Genomic DNA, 16,509 nt, shown 5'->3' with positions numbered 1-16,509 from the left:
CCACTGTTATAATTAAAGTTATCAACCAGTTCAGCCTAATCGAATGAGAGAGCAGAATAAGGAACCACTTATAAGAGGGTGTGTATGTATCAATGGGTATATGTGGATTGTTTGGTGTGTGGGGACCTGGGGTAAAATTTTAAAGGTTTTCACAGTTTGAACCTTTGAACTAGGTGTCAACACCTATAAAATATGCTAAGGTTTCACATTTCAAAATTCATTCTTAGGCTTTAAAATTTTTATTTTCACATTTCAGAACAACTACTAAAATATGTATGGTAATGGGAAGCATACTTTTAGTCCATTTCTGTTAAATGGCTTTCTAGAATGCTTGGAGACTGTGCAAGAGATGATCTGGCATAAAAAGGTAGGTTGGGAACCTGCAAATAGCCATCCAGGGATGTGTGGGAGAGGACACTGCAGGATACCAGGCTGGGAGCCTGTCCTGGCTCCACGGTTTAGCCGACCGGGTAAGGCTCCAGATAGTCAGCGATTCTGGCAGTAGGATACTGAACCGACTTCTATTGGAGTGTACTTACTGGTAACCTGATTGCTAGTAATGTTTACCAGTTTTGACCTAATCATTGAAACCAACTTGCATTTTACAGTAAGGTAACAGCCACCATTATCGGGAGTAATTTATTAACACTAAAGTCTCTGGGTCTTAGCTTCTTCACCTGCAAAACGAGAATCCCAATAATATCTACTTCACCAGGGTCATTTTTGGATGAAATGACGTAATGCATACCAAGTGCCTGCTGTGGTACAACTTGGCAAAGATCTTTATAGCTAATTTGGGTATTTTAAAAGGACTATGTTTTCCCACTACAGAAACAATACACCAGATGTTAAAAATTGGGAAATATATGAAAGGATATATATAAAAATAAGGGTCTCTGATAATCCCCAACATCCACTTTAGCCACTATTCATTATTTGTATATGTGTTTCCAGCCTTTTTCTTGCTACTTATTATTGGTAGTATTATTTTAAAAAATTAGAATCATACTGTTTTGTATTTTTTAAAACAATACTTTTCAATGAATAATTTATTATGAATATGTATTTATATGTCATTAATTTTTTTACAATGTCTTATATGGTGGTTAAGCATAACCTTATCGTGTGTTACAATAAAATGTATTTTAAAATTTGCATTTTCATATTTTTAGGTTGTTTTCTTTCTTTTTGTTGATGTTATATAAACACATGCACAAACATGTTTTTGGTAAACCTTTTCACTTTTAAAATTAATTTTCAAAATTAGTGTTACAGGGTAAAAAGTATGTCTGTCTTGTGCTTTTTGATAACTGTTGAAATTACCACTTAGAAGAGTTATATCACTTTATACCACCACCAGCAGTGAACTGGGCATGCTTCTCAGCTTGCTGGTCAACTTCAGGCATCACATAACATAGGGTTTGAGAGAAATGACGCCTGTTTGGCATACACTCACAAAATGGCTTTTCTACTGTTCCCTGGGATCCTTTAGGGAGGAAGCCAGGATGTCTCCAGGCTCCTTGGGGACTGCTAAACCCGTGAGTTCACAATGTGGTTTCTGGGCAGCCAGTCCATGCAGACCTGGGGCTTCCTTGGCAACGCTGGCCAGGATCTTCAAGGCCTCATGATTGGAAAGATAGTAGCCCGTTTACTAAATCCCACCTAGATTTGAGAGACCCTATTGTGTGCTTTTTCAGAATCTTTAAAGGTTGAGTAAATGTTGCCTTTCCCCACTTTAAGTTTTTAATAATTTTCTTTGATTGCAAATAAGATATTATACAGATTTACCTAAATGAAATTCATAATGATTTCCTTATTCTTTTAGTGATGCCAAGTGTGGTGAGTTGTTCGGCTCAAACATAGTGGAAGGAGAGATTTAAAAAAATATTGCAGCTATACATTTTTTTCCTGTCAAAATGCATCTTCATGTTAAAATTTTAAACTCAAAGTGCCACGTGGATGCGAAAGGGGGACTGTTTGGTCGGTGCACTCTCTTCCCAGCAACCAGCCTATGGATCACATGGATGCTAACGCCATTGGATCAAGGAGGAAGAGGCAGGCCACACCGTTAATTTAAATATTTCTCTAAAAAAGAGAGCTCCAAATGGCCCACAAATGGCCCACAGTGAGATTACAGTCAATAAACTCTCACAATGACTCCAGCTTTTCACTTTTCACATAACTAAATAGAGAAGGCAACGCCTAGCCCTCACTGGAGTTTATGATAACACCTAATTTGAAGCGCAGGATCTTCTGGGTAGGGGATGAACCTATAGCACCCCCCTCTTCCCAAGCCCAAGGGGACATTGCTTTTGGACCTTGGTCATTTTGCCCATGACCTAGTCAAGGCCTCAGAAGCCTCCAGGAAAGAACACCAGAAGCCACTTCTTTTTTTTTTTCTTTTTGAGACAGAATCTCACTCTGTCGCCCAGGCTGGAGTGCAGTGGCACGATCTTGGCTTACTGCAAGCTCTGCCTCCCAGGTTCATGCCATTATCCTGCCTCAGTCTCCCAAGTAGCTGGGACTATAGGCACCTGCCACCACGCCCGGCTAATTTTTTTTATTTTTAGTAGAGACGGGGTTTCACCGTGTTAGCCAGGATGGTCTTGATCTCCTGACCTCGTGATCTGCCTGCCTCGGCCTCCCAAAGTGCTGGGATTACAGGTGTGAGCCACCCCGCCTGGCCTAGAAGCCACTTCTATCTGTGCATGGAGCTGTGAGCTTCCCAAGAAATTAAATGATGGGAAGGGAAAAAGGACCAGAGCAAAATATCAAAGAAGCAAATCAGAGAAGGAGGAATAGGAAATAAATCCACTCTATTGCCAAAGCTAATGGAGTTAAAATTTTTGGTAAGGAATTTTGAAAGCGTACATATTAAATTACCAATTTCAGTCCCCAAAATAGTTCCCTTAGCATTGTCAAAACCCATTATTTGACACAGAAACTAAATGAGCATAATCTGCACTACTTTCAGATAATTATTTGGAAAGTGCAAAGGAGAGTAGCAAAACTTTTTTTTTCCACAAACGATTTATGGAAGAACAAAGTTGTTAAGCAGTAAATAACTGACTGAACTCTCCACTTAGAAGACTAATGTGTTAATAAGTTTTGAAGTTTTAACCTAGGTCCTTTGTGACACTGGTTAAGATGAGTCAGTTAGCAAGAATTACTAGGGAATAGAATCACTCGGCAACGTATGTTGCCAAAGAAGAGGGAAGATAATGAGATGTGGGCAGTTTTATCACAGCTTTAAGGGGGATAATATTAATTCACTGGAACAATTAGCAATGTCTCTAAGTAAGAAACCCAGAAACATAGTGCCTTATAATTGAATGCCATATGGTAGGAAATATGCTAGAAATGCTGTAGTGGTTAAGAGAAGAAGGAAACATTACTGGTGAAAGCATGACAATAACATTGTAAGTTTTCAGATATAAATGTAGCCAGTTCCCAAGGGCCCGGACTTCTAGCAGAGGCTGACATTTGTAAATTCAGGACCACTCAGGGATTGATACCAGAGAGGAAATGCAAAGTCTAGAACAGATCTGAGACTAAAGGATATATGTTATACAGACTACGAGCATACAGGAGAGCCACCAAAGCAGTCATAATTGCAATGTTCTTACCGGGAGGAAAAATAAATTTTGCGCACGCAGAATCGCCACCTGATTATTTGAGGCTGAAAAGCTTGTGTTTGTTGTGTTGGCAGTTGGAGGGATTGTTTCCTCTGAGTCACTCAGGAAAAACTGCAAAGAGAAGGTTTTTTTCAATGAATTAATGTAAATTAGATTAAATAACTAGCAGGTGGGTGCTAACTTTATGAATTCTGTGTTCCTTATGCACAGTAAACAGGATTGTTTATGTGGGCTCGGGAATTTCTATTGAATAAGTAATTAACAATTTATTGTTCTATACATTCAATAGAGAATTCCAGAACTTCAAAATTCACATTAAAGGAATTGGAGGCACCTCTATCAAACAGTAAATTAAAAGTACACAAAGCTCTGGGCAGAGGGTGTGGTTAGAATTACATTTGAAACCGATATCACCTTTGAAGCCAATATCACCATATATACATTCAACTCTCTACCATCAAATCGGAGCCTTCGGAATGTTTTGTCCCCCCAGTATCTTTGCCATCTTGGCTCAAACATTAAATGAGTCAATACAGTCCTATGAATTTTTGATGTTTAGAATGAAAATTAATTTTATGGGCAAAATGCAATCACCAGCCTCGACATTTGTATCTATTATTTGTGAGTGCTTGGCAACTCAGAATCATAAGGGGTGAAAAATTTAAAAGGATGGATGTTCTCTGGACTGCTGGAAAGGGGATTTAAACTAAAAAAACAAAAAAGGTAATGCTGAGAAAATAATTAGCTCTTATGTAATGGTCACCAATATAAGCATCAGAAGGACAGTATCAACCTGTTAGCAAGGCAGGAGAAATTTGTATCTCTCTTTTTCTCTCTCTCATCCTCTCTCTCTCTCTCGCTCGCTTGCTGTCTGTCCTACAGAAGCTGCACACAGGCTAAATACCCAAGGATCAGCCACTTTTCTGTCATGTGGCTAAGGGTCAGAGGAATGTTCTGGAAACAAACCAGAGACTCATGACTTCAGCCCATTCCTTTTACTGAAAGAAATTAATCTCATCCATAAACCTATTAAACAGCTTGTGTTTTCTGCATAGGGTTAACCATACATATTCAAGGTTTAAAAAGTAAAACTTCCCTATAGTTTCTACGGTTGCTTTTGTTTGTTTCTGTGGAGTTATTTCTCTGGATTGCACAGTTCTTGTCAAATACCTAAACTAATTTATTTGGACAGATGAGAAGACATTTACTTAGTCTATTCTTGGGAACATTCCTCTCACAGTCAATAGAGATACGAGATACGATATTTCTGCCCATTATATCATTTGATTAAATTTGGCAAAATGCTGATTTAAGCATCAAAGAAACGTAGTAGATTTCTTTAGGTATGATGAAAGAACTTGTAAAAATCGTCACATCCCTGGCTGAACTACAAATGTGCTAACATTTTGGAAAAACTTATACAAATGGAATAATTGCTTGGCAAACATCAGGCTCCAAAAGGGTACAGATTTAGATTTAGATTTGATAGACCAAAAATTCAATTGATTTAAATATTAAAAAATCAATAAATGGCAAACAAAAGGAGATTGTTTAGCTTGGTGGGTTACTAGTCTTAAGTGCCAAGGATCTTAAAATAATTAACAAAAACTTCTTGATTATATCACCTATAGGCAAAAAACTAGGTAAAATGAAGTGTTGCATTCTTGACATACAATGAATGAGTAGTTTACTTTGTGAAAAATGTGTCTTGCAAGGAGGTTTTGCAATAAATATGATGGTTGAACTTGAAGTACAAGAGAAAACTCCAATCACTACACACAACGTTTCCTAACCCACTTCTGCTATGTCTTTCTAGTATTTATTAATATCAACTACCCGTAAATTCAAGAAACTCTTCATTCTGTCTAAAATCATACTACAATTTTGAATCAGCTTCCCTTCCTCCGTCTTCTTTGCATTTTAAAGTAACAAACTCATGTCATTCCGTAATTGTAGCCAGTCAAATACTCAAGAGAGTTACTAATCCCTTGCCCACCTTCCCTCCAGGTAAAACTGCCCCAACTTTCTCCACTGAAAATATTTTTAGCATCATAATGATTTAGGGAGCTCTTCTCTGGACCCAATTTAATTTTCCACATCCTTTGTCACAATTGGGACAATGATGTCATCAATCTGTTCAAAACATCCTAAATAAAATGCTAATGAACACTGCATATTTTTAGTTTACTTGCAAATTTTACATTTCTCAGGCAATTTAAAACATATCAGAATTACATTTTTCGAATCACATTAAATTGTGAACAGGTGCTTTAGTATTGTTTTATGCCTGATGACATCATTGTGTTTGTCATTTGGTTGGAATTAGAAGTCTACCTGACTAGACTATAGTTAACTATGGCTAACTCCTTGTCTGGGTGGCTCACAGATTTATATATGCTTTACTTATAATAAATTTCTTGGAAATTTCTCAGAAGAAATTGCAAAATGCTGCGAGGAATCAAGTGACGACATTCTCAAAATGTCAGGAATAAAATGGCAGCACATTCGGCCACTCATATGTGATTCTCAACAGCTAGCTGGAGACTAAGATGGAAAAAACACTACGTATGAAACAAGCATGGACAACCAATTGTTTTTCTCCACTTTTGATTGAGGTGTTGGTATCACATGGATAAACATCGAGTGTTTAAGATATCCTGTTAAAATCGCACAATTCATTGGAAATAAAACTGACTTGGACATTTTGGCATTCAATACCAATGAGTAATGGGATTTAAAAAGCCAGTTCTCTGAACACACTGTTCCCGTTGACCCTGGCTTTTGTAAGGGTCATTAAAATGCAGGCTGGGAATAAATATCAGTGACTGGAAATTGACGTGGAGCCTCGAGATGAACCAGCCCATCCACCCAGTCAACAGCAGAGACAGGTCAGGGCAGCCTCAAGCCGTCACATGTTACTCCTAATGCATCTCTCCCCTTTGAGGTACAGAGTCATGGCAAGCGATGACAGAGAGGCAATTAATAAGGGCTGCTTGCCACTGGCTGGAAAAACGCAGGGCAAACCAAGGCTCACCTGCTGCAGAGGGACTGGGGCTTCCAGAAGAGAAGGAACACCCGAGGGCACGATGCCAGGGGCAAGGAGCCAGACACAGAGGCACAGATATTGTGTGACTCCACTCATGTGAGGTCCCTAGAATAGGCAAATTCATAGAAATAGGAAGCAGCACAATGGTGACCTGGGGCTGGGGAGAGGGAGGATGGAGAGTGAGTGTTTCATGGAGACAGAGTTGCTGTAGGGAAAATGAAAAGCGCTCTGGAGATAGATGGTAGTGATGGTCGCACAACATTGCAAATGTACTTAATGTTACTAAATTGTATGTTTAAAAATTGTTCAATAATATACCTTATTTATATATATTTTACATAATTAAAAAATACATTAGAGGCCGGGCGCGGTGGCTCACGCCTGTAATCCCAGCACTTTGGGAGGCCGAGGTGGGCGGATCACGAGGTCAGGAGATCGAGACCATCTTGGCTAACATGGTGAAACCCCGTCTCTACTAAAAAATACAAAAAATTAGCCGGGCGTGGTGGCGGGCGCCTGTAGTCCCAGCTACTCGGGACGCAGAGGCAGAATGGCGTGAACCCGGGAGGCGGAGCTTGCAGTGAGCCGAGATCGTGCCACTGCACTCCAGCCTGGGCGATAGAACGAGACTCCGTCTCGGAAAAAAAAAAAAAAAAATACGTTAGAAACAGAAAAAAAAAAAAAAAAAAAAAACAGAAAATGAAAGCACTCTTCCTCTGTCTCAAAGGGAAAACTTAAAAAAATCACAGGTGCTATATATGAGGACATGATTGAGGCTATGACTTCAAAACGATGAAGTTTTCTGAGCACAAATTAAATGTTCTTGCCAGTGACTTAAAGCATATGCACTCCCACAGCCCCCCACTCCACCAACACAAATAACTGTTATTCTTGCTGAAATGTGAGTCCGATGCCTGGATTAGTCTCACTGGGTTAACAACTGAGAAATAGAAATACTACTTGGGGATGGGGCTCCATCAGTCTGGAAAATGTGTTCAGAAAAAAAAAAAATACGGAGAAAAACATGAAAAGCTGTACTCCTTTAACCAGAAACTGCTCCAGGATGGACAGGTTAAAGTGGGACTAGGTAAAAAGAGAAACAACCCTGGGACCATTGAACTGCATGTAGGTAAAGACTAGGTTTCACTCACGTCCTCAGCAGAAGGTGTCACCTTCCTGACATGAGTGACAGGAGTCCGCTTCCCTTGCACCACCCTGCACAGGTGCTCCCTCCTAACCGGCCTGTCTGCCTGGGCAGTCTGAGTGCTGCATCAGCACCACCTGTGTGTGGCCCCGGGCACTGCCTCTGCCTCACACAGTCAGAGCTCAGGGGCCCAGGGCATCTGCAGATCCTCAGGTGTGGCCAGAGGCAGAGCCCCATGGACAAGTCCTGCCTCTTCTGTGATTAATAAGACATTATAAACAAGGCTCTACAGCCAGGTCATGTTACTTCCTTTCTGTACCTAACACCAACTTTCCTACAGTTTTATGATTTTTCTTTGACATAAGTACAAGAGGAGCACCCGTGTGGTTCACGGCACCAGGTATCAACACAAATGGTATTTTTCTGCACTCTTGGAGGAATTCAGTGCTTGAGCAGCTCTGATTTCTTCTCCCCCTTAATCGATAGACAGGAAAAGTGGGGGAAGGTAATTTAGCTTATTTCCTGCTCCTACTGCTACAGAAGGCAGCTTGGTATGTGGAAAATCTGCAGAAGGCACGTTAAAAGTATTAAAAAGTGTGATGAATGATTTTTGAGAAAGAAATACATCTCAAGGGTCATCCATCATACTTTTAATGTGTCTTCTGTGGAGGAAGGAAAACAACACTGGAAGACATATTTCTGTTACTGAAGGCAGGTGTTCTCTCTCTAAAGGATCGTAGCTACTGTTGAAAGAATGTCTCCTCTTAAATGATCAGCTTGTCAAACATTTATAGACAGTGACTGAACTGTCTGTCAATCATGACTAATTATGCTATACAAAATAGAGTTAGCTTCCAAACCAGATTTGTTTCTCATTTATATCGTCTTTAAGAATTAGGTGATAAATCCTGGTTTTATAAGGTCAAACTAGATGTTACGAAAAGAAATGGTTTCTTATTTAAAGGGCTGTATGCTTACCTATTCATTCACTCATTCTTTCATCCAATAACTAATGAATGGAAGGCACTTTCCTAGGGCATGTGAAAAAAAACAAAGATCTCCTCAAAGTTCATTCTAGCATTATTCATAACACCCAAGATACGGAAACAATCTGTCTATTGATGGATGATTAGATAAAGAAATTTTGGGCTGGGCATGGTGGCCCACACCTGTAATCCCAGCACTTTGGGAGGCCGAGGCAGTGGATCATGTGGTAAGGAGTTCAAGACCAGCCTGGCCAGCATGGTGAAACCGCGTCTCTACTAAAAATACAAAAATTAGGTGGGCGTAGTGGTGGGTGCCTGAAATCCCAGCTACTCAGGGGGCTGAGGCAGGAGAATCATTTGAACCTGGGAAGCAGAGGTTGCAGTGAGCCAAGATCACCCCATTGCACTCCAGCCTGGGTGACAGGGCGAGACTCCATCTCAAAAAAAAAAAAAAAGAAATTTTGATACACACACTTACACAATGGAATATTATTCAGCCTTAAAAAAGAGAAAAATCTTGTCATTTGCAACAACATAGATGGATATGCAGAACATTATGCTAAGTGAAATAAGCCAGGTACAGAAAAATGAATACTGCATGATCTCATACGTGGAATAAAACAAAGCTGAATACACAGAAACAGAGAGTAGAATGGTGGTTACCAGGTGTTGGGGAGGCCAGGAAATGGGGAGATATAGGTCAAAGGGTACAAAGCTGCAGTCATGTGGGATGAATGCATCTGGATTTCTAATGCACAGCTGGAGGACTTGGTTAATAATATTCTGTTGTATTTAAGATTTGCTGAGGGAGTAGATTTTAGGTTCTCTAATCACACACAGAAGAGGCTATGTGGAAGGTGATGGATGTGTTAAACTGCTTGCCTGTAGTAATCATTTCACAATTTATATGTATATCAAAACATCTTGTTCCACAACTGAAATTTAAATAATAAGAGAGAAAGAAAAAATGATCCCACTCTTATGTGTGTGTATATGATGTTAAATGTATTGTCCCCTAACTCATATGTGCTGCTACTGGCCAGTGAAGGTCAACTCTCAGGAAGTGTGCTCAATTTGCTTGCATGCATGGTGAACACACTCCTGACGGGCCAGGAGGCGGCTTAATTTTACGGGCATGTGTCAGTCACCCAAAGGTTCTGAGTAAATTGGAATCTTAGCTTGTGCACCCTGCTGCCCTTCAAGTGTGCTTTCATCCTCAGCCCCTTGGCTACGGAGTCAACTTACGACCCAGTCTCTCTCTCAGCTTTCATCTACCAAAGTCCACTTGGTGCTTGGCAGTGCGCTTTCCTGGGGAGCTGGATCTTGGAACAGCAGGACTAATGCATAAATGCAGGTTACAAAGTCGAGCCCGAAAAACCCATTTTAGAAAACACACTCATGCTTCTGACATCTCAGGCCAATGCCCCTTGCCTGCCTCTCTCTCTGTCCAGGTTCCTTCCCTGTGATTTCTTCACATCCTTGCAGTGTCCAGGAAATTGCCTATGCAGAGAGCTGAGGCATTCTTGTGGCTCGTGGTGTGTCTGCAGAAAGGCTCTTTCAAGAAAGCCTCTCCTGTCCCTGTCTTAAATCTCTCATCTTGAGTTCCCCACCCTGAGGCTGTCCCCCTGAAGAAAGCTCTGAGACCACAGCAAGAACCACTCCCCACCGCCCCCAACCCCCAACCCTATTCTTCAGGCAGAATACCCCGGCTGGCCAGTCTGGCTCCTATGAGCAGGTGCCTCAGGTGGATGAATGGAGCAGGTCTCCACCTGAGCCCTGGCGTTTCTATCTTTCTGGAGCCCAGTGGTACCCCAGGGAATTGCTTGTTGTCTAGACACGGCACATTTTCCCTCTTCAGCTGTTTCCCATTCACTCTGGATTAAGCCCTAATTGGAAATAAATGACGTCACCATCCAGGCACGCCTGAGACCTAGAAGAGGAGGCTCCTCCCCGAGAGGGAGGCCTTATGATCCCTGCAGCAGAAAATGAGCCTCGGGTGATGCAAACACCTAGGAAGAAGGGGAGACCCACTTTTGCCACTCGCTCATCTTACAGAAGGGTAGGAGGAGGGCTTCCAGCGGTGGACCTGGCCTGTCAGGACCTCTCCACAGGGGACTGCCAGCCAAGGGCCTGCCTTAGCCCTGGGAGGCTGTGGCCTGCATGGACTTGCCTGCTGAGCCCCTCCTTCCCCAGCAACAGACGAGCCTTTGAACTAGCTGCTCTGGAGGCTGAGCAGGTGGCTGGAGGAGGTAGCTGTGGTGGCACCTTTCAGTGGCCCGCATGCCTGGGGAGCCCCACATCAGGGCTGGCCTCATGTTCTTTCTTGGGGAGCTCCTGAGAGGGAGCTGGGACACACAGGCAGGTGAGGTAGGGCTGCCAGCATACTTGTCCCCAAACTCATGACACAGGAAAACCTACGGGAATCGCACACATTCACCTCTAGACAGCAGGGAGGACAAGCTACAGCTTCTCTCTGAAGGCCCCTTTGCAGGTGTCACTACGATCAATTTCTAGGCTACACAAAGCGATGGAGAGGCCATCCCACCCCCGCTGCTAGTGCTTGGCCCATCTGGGGTCCAGGTGGCATCACCCTCACCTGAATCTGCAGGCGTTTGAGAGGAATTTACGATCTCTAGCGTGACCTGGAGGACTGACCCCATGTAAACATTCAAGGTCCTAATCCACTTCTTCAGCCTTGTTTTTCTCTACTTCTTAATATGAATTTCTGCTCTTGTCCCAGATGCAAACATCCCTCCTTCTCCCCTTCCACCCACCTGCCCTTGCCCCTCACTTCCTCCAGGTCCATGTGGCAGACTCCTTTCCACCCTCCAGGATTCCATCTAGCAGGCCCTGCTCTCCCTTCCCCTCATGCCTCTGTTGCTGCCTTCACCTCCTCGTTTCAGAATGACTTGTTGATGAGGTTACCCAGCTGTCTGTCTCCTACTCCTACTCCTGGAAGGCAGAGAACTGTCTTTGGGGTCTGAGCACGCAGCACGTACCAGACACATCTTTATATACAATAAACATTACATTTTGCTGCATGAATGCTTTCTACTTTATAAAAACGATGTTATTATTATGAAATAATATATGGTCTGTCACCACAACCTGGCTTTGGGTCCCTGGAAGGCAAGGACTGCATTTCCTAACACTCTGCATTTCCCACAGTGAGTGAAGCCTCCACTACAGGAAGCATCAGATCTCCTACAGCTGCTGCTGCTGATGTGAGAACAATAAGGACGTGTCTCAAAGCACCCTGATGAGCCAAGTGTCTATTGTGGGGGAGATAACCAGCACTGATGAGACTGATATAGTCAGAGTGGCCATTGGTTCAATAGTTACAAAATGGCCAGGACTGTCCTAAGTGTGGTGGGAACATTGGCTCATTGAATCCTTAGAACCACCTTGGTAGAGAAGTCTTGGTTCCCACTTTCAAAGAAGTGAAAATGGAGCCTGTGGAGTTCAATGAAAACGTCTTTCTAGTCGTGCAGCTGGTGAGACAGGGAGCAAGGGGTTGAAGTCGCATCATTTAAACTCCAGGGCAGGACACCGCACTCTCCTTAGTTTGAGGGTTCCTTTGTCCCTCATGACTATCTTTAAGACATTGCAGTTATTTCTGTAGCCTGTTGAGGGGCCACCATGAGCAAGGAAGTGGGGAACTGCTCCAAGGAGTCACCCAGTCTCTCAAGGTGGCTCTGTGAAAGCACCCCTTTCCTTAGAGAAATGACTGCTGTAGCCAAGAGATGCTAAATTTAATAGGCAGCAACTGGTGTTGCAAAGGAGCCAAACGCAAGTTTCCAAAATTCCACAGAACAGGTCCCAGAAGGGAAGAACGCCCTGACTGCTGTGAGCCCTGACTCACCCCGGGGCTGAGCATGTTGAACACAGCCATGGTGTGGGGCTTACCATGTTGAACACGGCTGTGGTCCGGGGCTTACCATGTTGAACACAGCCATCATTAATATGATGGCTGTGGTGATGATCGTGAGAGAGATCCGTGGCCAGGGGCGGTTGGCAATGATGCCCGAGGACTTCAAAAGCCACATGAGCAGGGGAGAGGCTTTTTTGCTGCATTGCTAGGAGAAGAGAGAAAGAAAAAGAGAAGCATTGCTAGCTGATGACTTCTCTCCAGTTTCTTGATGACAATGTTTACAACCACAAGAAGCACCAACATTGTTCATAGACTAAACATGTAGATTCTATCCTCCCCTGGGGACCCATACGAAGTCACAAACCTTATTAAAATTATGTTGGCATCATTGCTACCAATTGAGAACAAATTAAATGCCTATGACAAAGGTACAATGTGCTTGTATGTCTTTTAAAACAGACCTGAAATTATGTTTTTAAGTGATTCCTTTCTCAAAGGAAAAATGTCAGTTAATTAAATCACCCTGGGGGATGTCTTGGGTCTCTGATCACAGCTATGATGAAAGTTATCATTTATTCAGCTGATTTATGTGGAAAGCGATCAACACATCTCCTAACCCTTTTAATGCTGCATTAGCAGATTACAAGAATACAGCCCAGGCCACAGACTTAGTTTGGCATCTGAACTTACAAATACGGTGTCTGAAAATCTCAGGCACGAGGCATGATGGCTTTGTGTGGTCTCGTCTGGTCTTGTGGGGGTTTTCTCCCACACGGAGAAGCTCCTTTTTTCCCTCCAAACAATGTTTAACGGTGTTGAGAAACACATAATATAAAATGTACCCTTTAAACCATTTTCAAGTGTACAGTTCAGTAGTGACAACCACATTCACATTGTTGTGTAACATCTCTAGGATTTTCAGTCTTACCAAATTGAAACCCTATACCCATGGAAAAACAACTCCCCGTTCCTCCCTCCTCCCAGCCCCCGGCAACCACCATTCCCCTTCCTGTTTCCATGACTGTGACTATTCTAAGACCTCCTATAAGTGGAACCATCTAGTAGTTCTCCTTTTGTGACTGGCTTATTTCTCTCAGCATAATGTCACCAGAGATCATGACGTTGTAGCATTATGCCAAGATTTCCTTCTTTTTTAAAGCCTGAATAAAACTCCATTGTATGGATCTATACTTTTTTTTTATCCATTCATAAAATGGACACTGAGTTGCTTCACCTCTTGGCTGTTGTGAATATGCTGCTATACATATGGGGGTTGGGGAAGCTTTTTTGATACAAGAAGGAATTGAGATCTTTGGGGAACAACAGCCAGCATTTGCTCCCCATTCACCACGGGGTCTCAGTGCATAAGCTCACCCATCTTGAGGGCCACCTTTCCAAGGATTCTCACCATATTCTCCCAGGTATGAGTGTGGAGCAGTACACAGAGTTCCACCGAACTGTGGGTGACATCAACTCTGCCTATGCAGATGCTGCGTGGGCATAATTTGCATACGTTATCTGATATGACAAGCAGGAAGTAAAAGTCCTCCAGGGATTGACATTGTTATCTTCACGCTAAGGGGCCTGTGGTCCCAAGGCTATATGTCTTGGAAACAAAAAAAGGTGATGATTTCAAGAAATTCAGAAGAAGGAATAACATAAATTATGCCCTTTGATCGATACTAACAAGTTAACCTATTGGCAAACAAAGCCGGTGTGACATCAGTGAAATTCAAATTCAAATAAAGAATATTCCTGAACAGCACAAACAGGCTGCGCTTTCAGTTCTCTACTTCTTTCACATCTTATTTTTGTATTGTTCCTAAAATTATTGTTGCCCTAAGCATTGCTGTATGTTCAATGTTGATACAACGGTTGAATGATCGTCTAAACACAGGAGAGAGGAGTTGAGAAGGGTAAAGAATTAACCATGGCCTAGCTTCAAACCTCTACTGCTGGGAAACTTGCTGCAAATTAATGATCCTCTCTGAAATGGGGTCCCAGTTTCTTCCTCTCTGAAACGGGGATAATAACAGTACCTGCCTCCTCTGTCTTTGCAGAGGTTTAAACGAGTTAGAGAAGGTGCGTGCAACAGGACTTACAAGTGTTAGCTCTTCCTGTTATTTCAATGAAGAAAACACAATATTTCTTAGAAACATTTTAGTGACCAAAATCCTATTTCCTTTATATCTATGTAAACAACAACAACAAAATCTCCTCCTCTCTACTCCTTTCCACCATGTTTTTTTTTTTTTTTCCTTCCTTCCAGCTCCTGATAGGAAAAGATGAACAATGTTTGTGTACAGCGCACATGCCCCCCTGAGGGAGACACAGGACCAGGTTCCGGGTTCACTTCTTGGGCTGATTTTCCTGCGCCCTCGTCTCATTTCTCTGAGTACCTACCAGGGAGCTTGAGCCACTGCTGCCCTCAGCCGCACAGGCTGCCCAGAGCTGGACTGCTGGCTGGCGGCAGGGGGCGCCCTCGGCCCAGCTCTGCAGGGCGTCTGATCACCGGCAACAGAAGAACCAGATCTGTACTTGACGCTTCCACTGAAGAGCAGGTTTGGATAGGGGTTGGTGATGGCAGGAAATCTGTCATGCAGCAAGATGTCCCTTAATGCTCTGAACATGCAGCATCTTAGAGGGTCAGGTAGCCAGAGAACATCCACCCACGAATGGCTATCATTATTGTTTAATGCATGCTACTTCTAATAATACTAATATCACAAAACACAGTCAAATCTGTGTTCCGTAGAAGAAGGTTTTTTTTTGTTTTGTTTTGTCTTTTCTTTTTTTTCCTGAGACGGAGTCTTGCTCTGTCACCACTCAGGCTGGAGTTCAATGCAACCTCCGCCTCCTGGGTTCAAGCGATTCTCCTGTCTCAGCCTCCTGAGTAGCTGAGTTTTTTTTTTTTTTTTTTTTTTTTGGCCATTATCTTTAAACCGCAACTACTTTTGCACCAACCTATAATACAATATGAAGAGAGGAGCTTCAAATGAAATATTATGCTCATCTAGCTCAGATTCCATTAGATAATGGCATTTGGTTTGATTCTCACAAATTAAGACAGTATTTATATATTCACATCCAGATTGACTACAATTAGTACCTTTAAGAGAAAATTATTAAAATCAATGTTCTTATATTTGTGAAATTATGATAATTTCTGTACACAGAAATTATCAATAGATATGATAATGAAAATATTAACAGTAGAACATTTAAAAAGTTTATTACTTCAGGGGAAAATGTACATCTAGCTAAGATTGCATATCACTGTCAATTAGGTAAAATATTAGCTAGTTATTACACAGACAAATTTTTGAAATTACAAAATTAAAACAAGTTACTGTGTTTGAAGATTTAGAAAAATACGTGGTGATAATCTTGTCAAATATGCTATCTAATAGGAATATGTTATATTCTGCTCATAGGCTAGTAACTTACTAAAACAGACCCGGGCAGATATGCAGGAATTTTTTTCTGTTCGTGTGACATGCCAGGCAAAATGACGAATCGGCAGCACTTGCAGCTACTTACTAGACGCATGGGGGTTTGGCAGACATGGGTTTGGCACAACAGGTTCAGGATGCGCTTGGTTCAATTATTCACCCATGCATTTTCCATGCATACCTCAAAGTTCTCCCTCACAATTGTTTTAAAACTTATGCCAAATGTGTTGTTCCAGAGGTCAGGGAGACAGGCGGTATCTTTCCTTGTCACCAAGCAGTGACAAGGTAAGTAAACCTGTTCTGAAGTGTAAAAATTGGTAGGCATTGCTGCTGGCAAGGACAAGAAAGTAGAAGAGAACAGAGAGGTGACAGTTG

At 42.2% G+C, this 16,509-nt stretch overlaps 1 protein-coding gene across 3 annotated transcripts in view; it reads right to left on the bottom strand.

Moving 5' to 3' along the window:
- ADCY2 (adenylate cyclase 2) overlaps positions 1-16,509 on the bottom strand; it is a 435,519-nt gene that overhangs the window by 57,472 nt on the left and 361,538 nt on the right. For 2 of the 3 annotated variants that reach the window (XM_034959722.3, XM_034959724.3), the window contains 2 exons: positions 12,750-12,887; positions 3,627-3,746 (listed from right to left, as the gene is read on the bottom strand). In XM_034959722.3, coding sequence (XP_034815613.1) covers positions 3,627-3,746; positions 12,750-12,887 — 258 coding nt within the window. The remainder of the gene's footprint in view (positions 1-3,626; positions 3,747-12,749; positions 12,888-16,509) is intronic. The other variant, XM_034959723.3, reaches the window with a different exon arrangement.

The sequence above is a fragment of the Pan paniscus genome, chromosome 4 (genome assembly GCF_029289425.2).
Source record: "Pan paniscus chromosome 4, NHGRI_mPanPan1-v2.0_pri, whole genome shotgun sequence".
NCBI classification, from domain to species: domain Eukaryota; kingdom Metazoa; phylum Chordata; class Mammalia; order Primates; family Hominidae; genus Pan; species Pan paniscus.
Note: the sequence above shows the minus strand (reverse complement) of the source record. Positions and strands in the feature narration are given on the sequence as shown.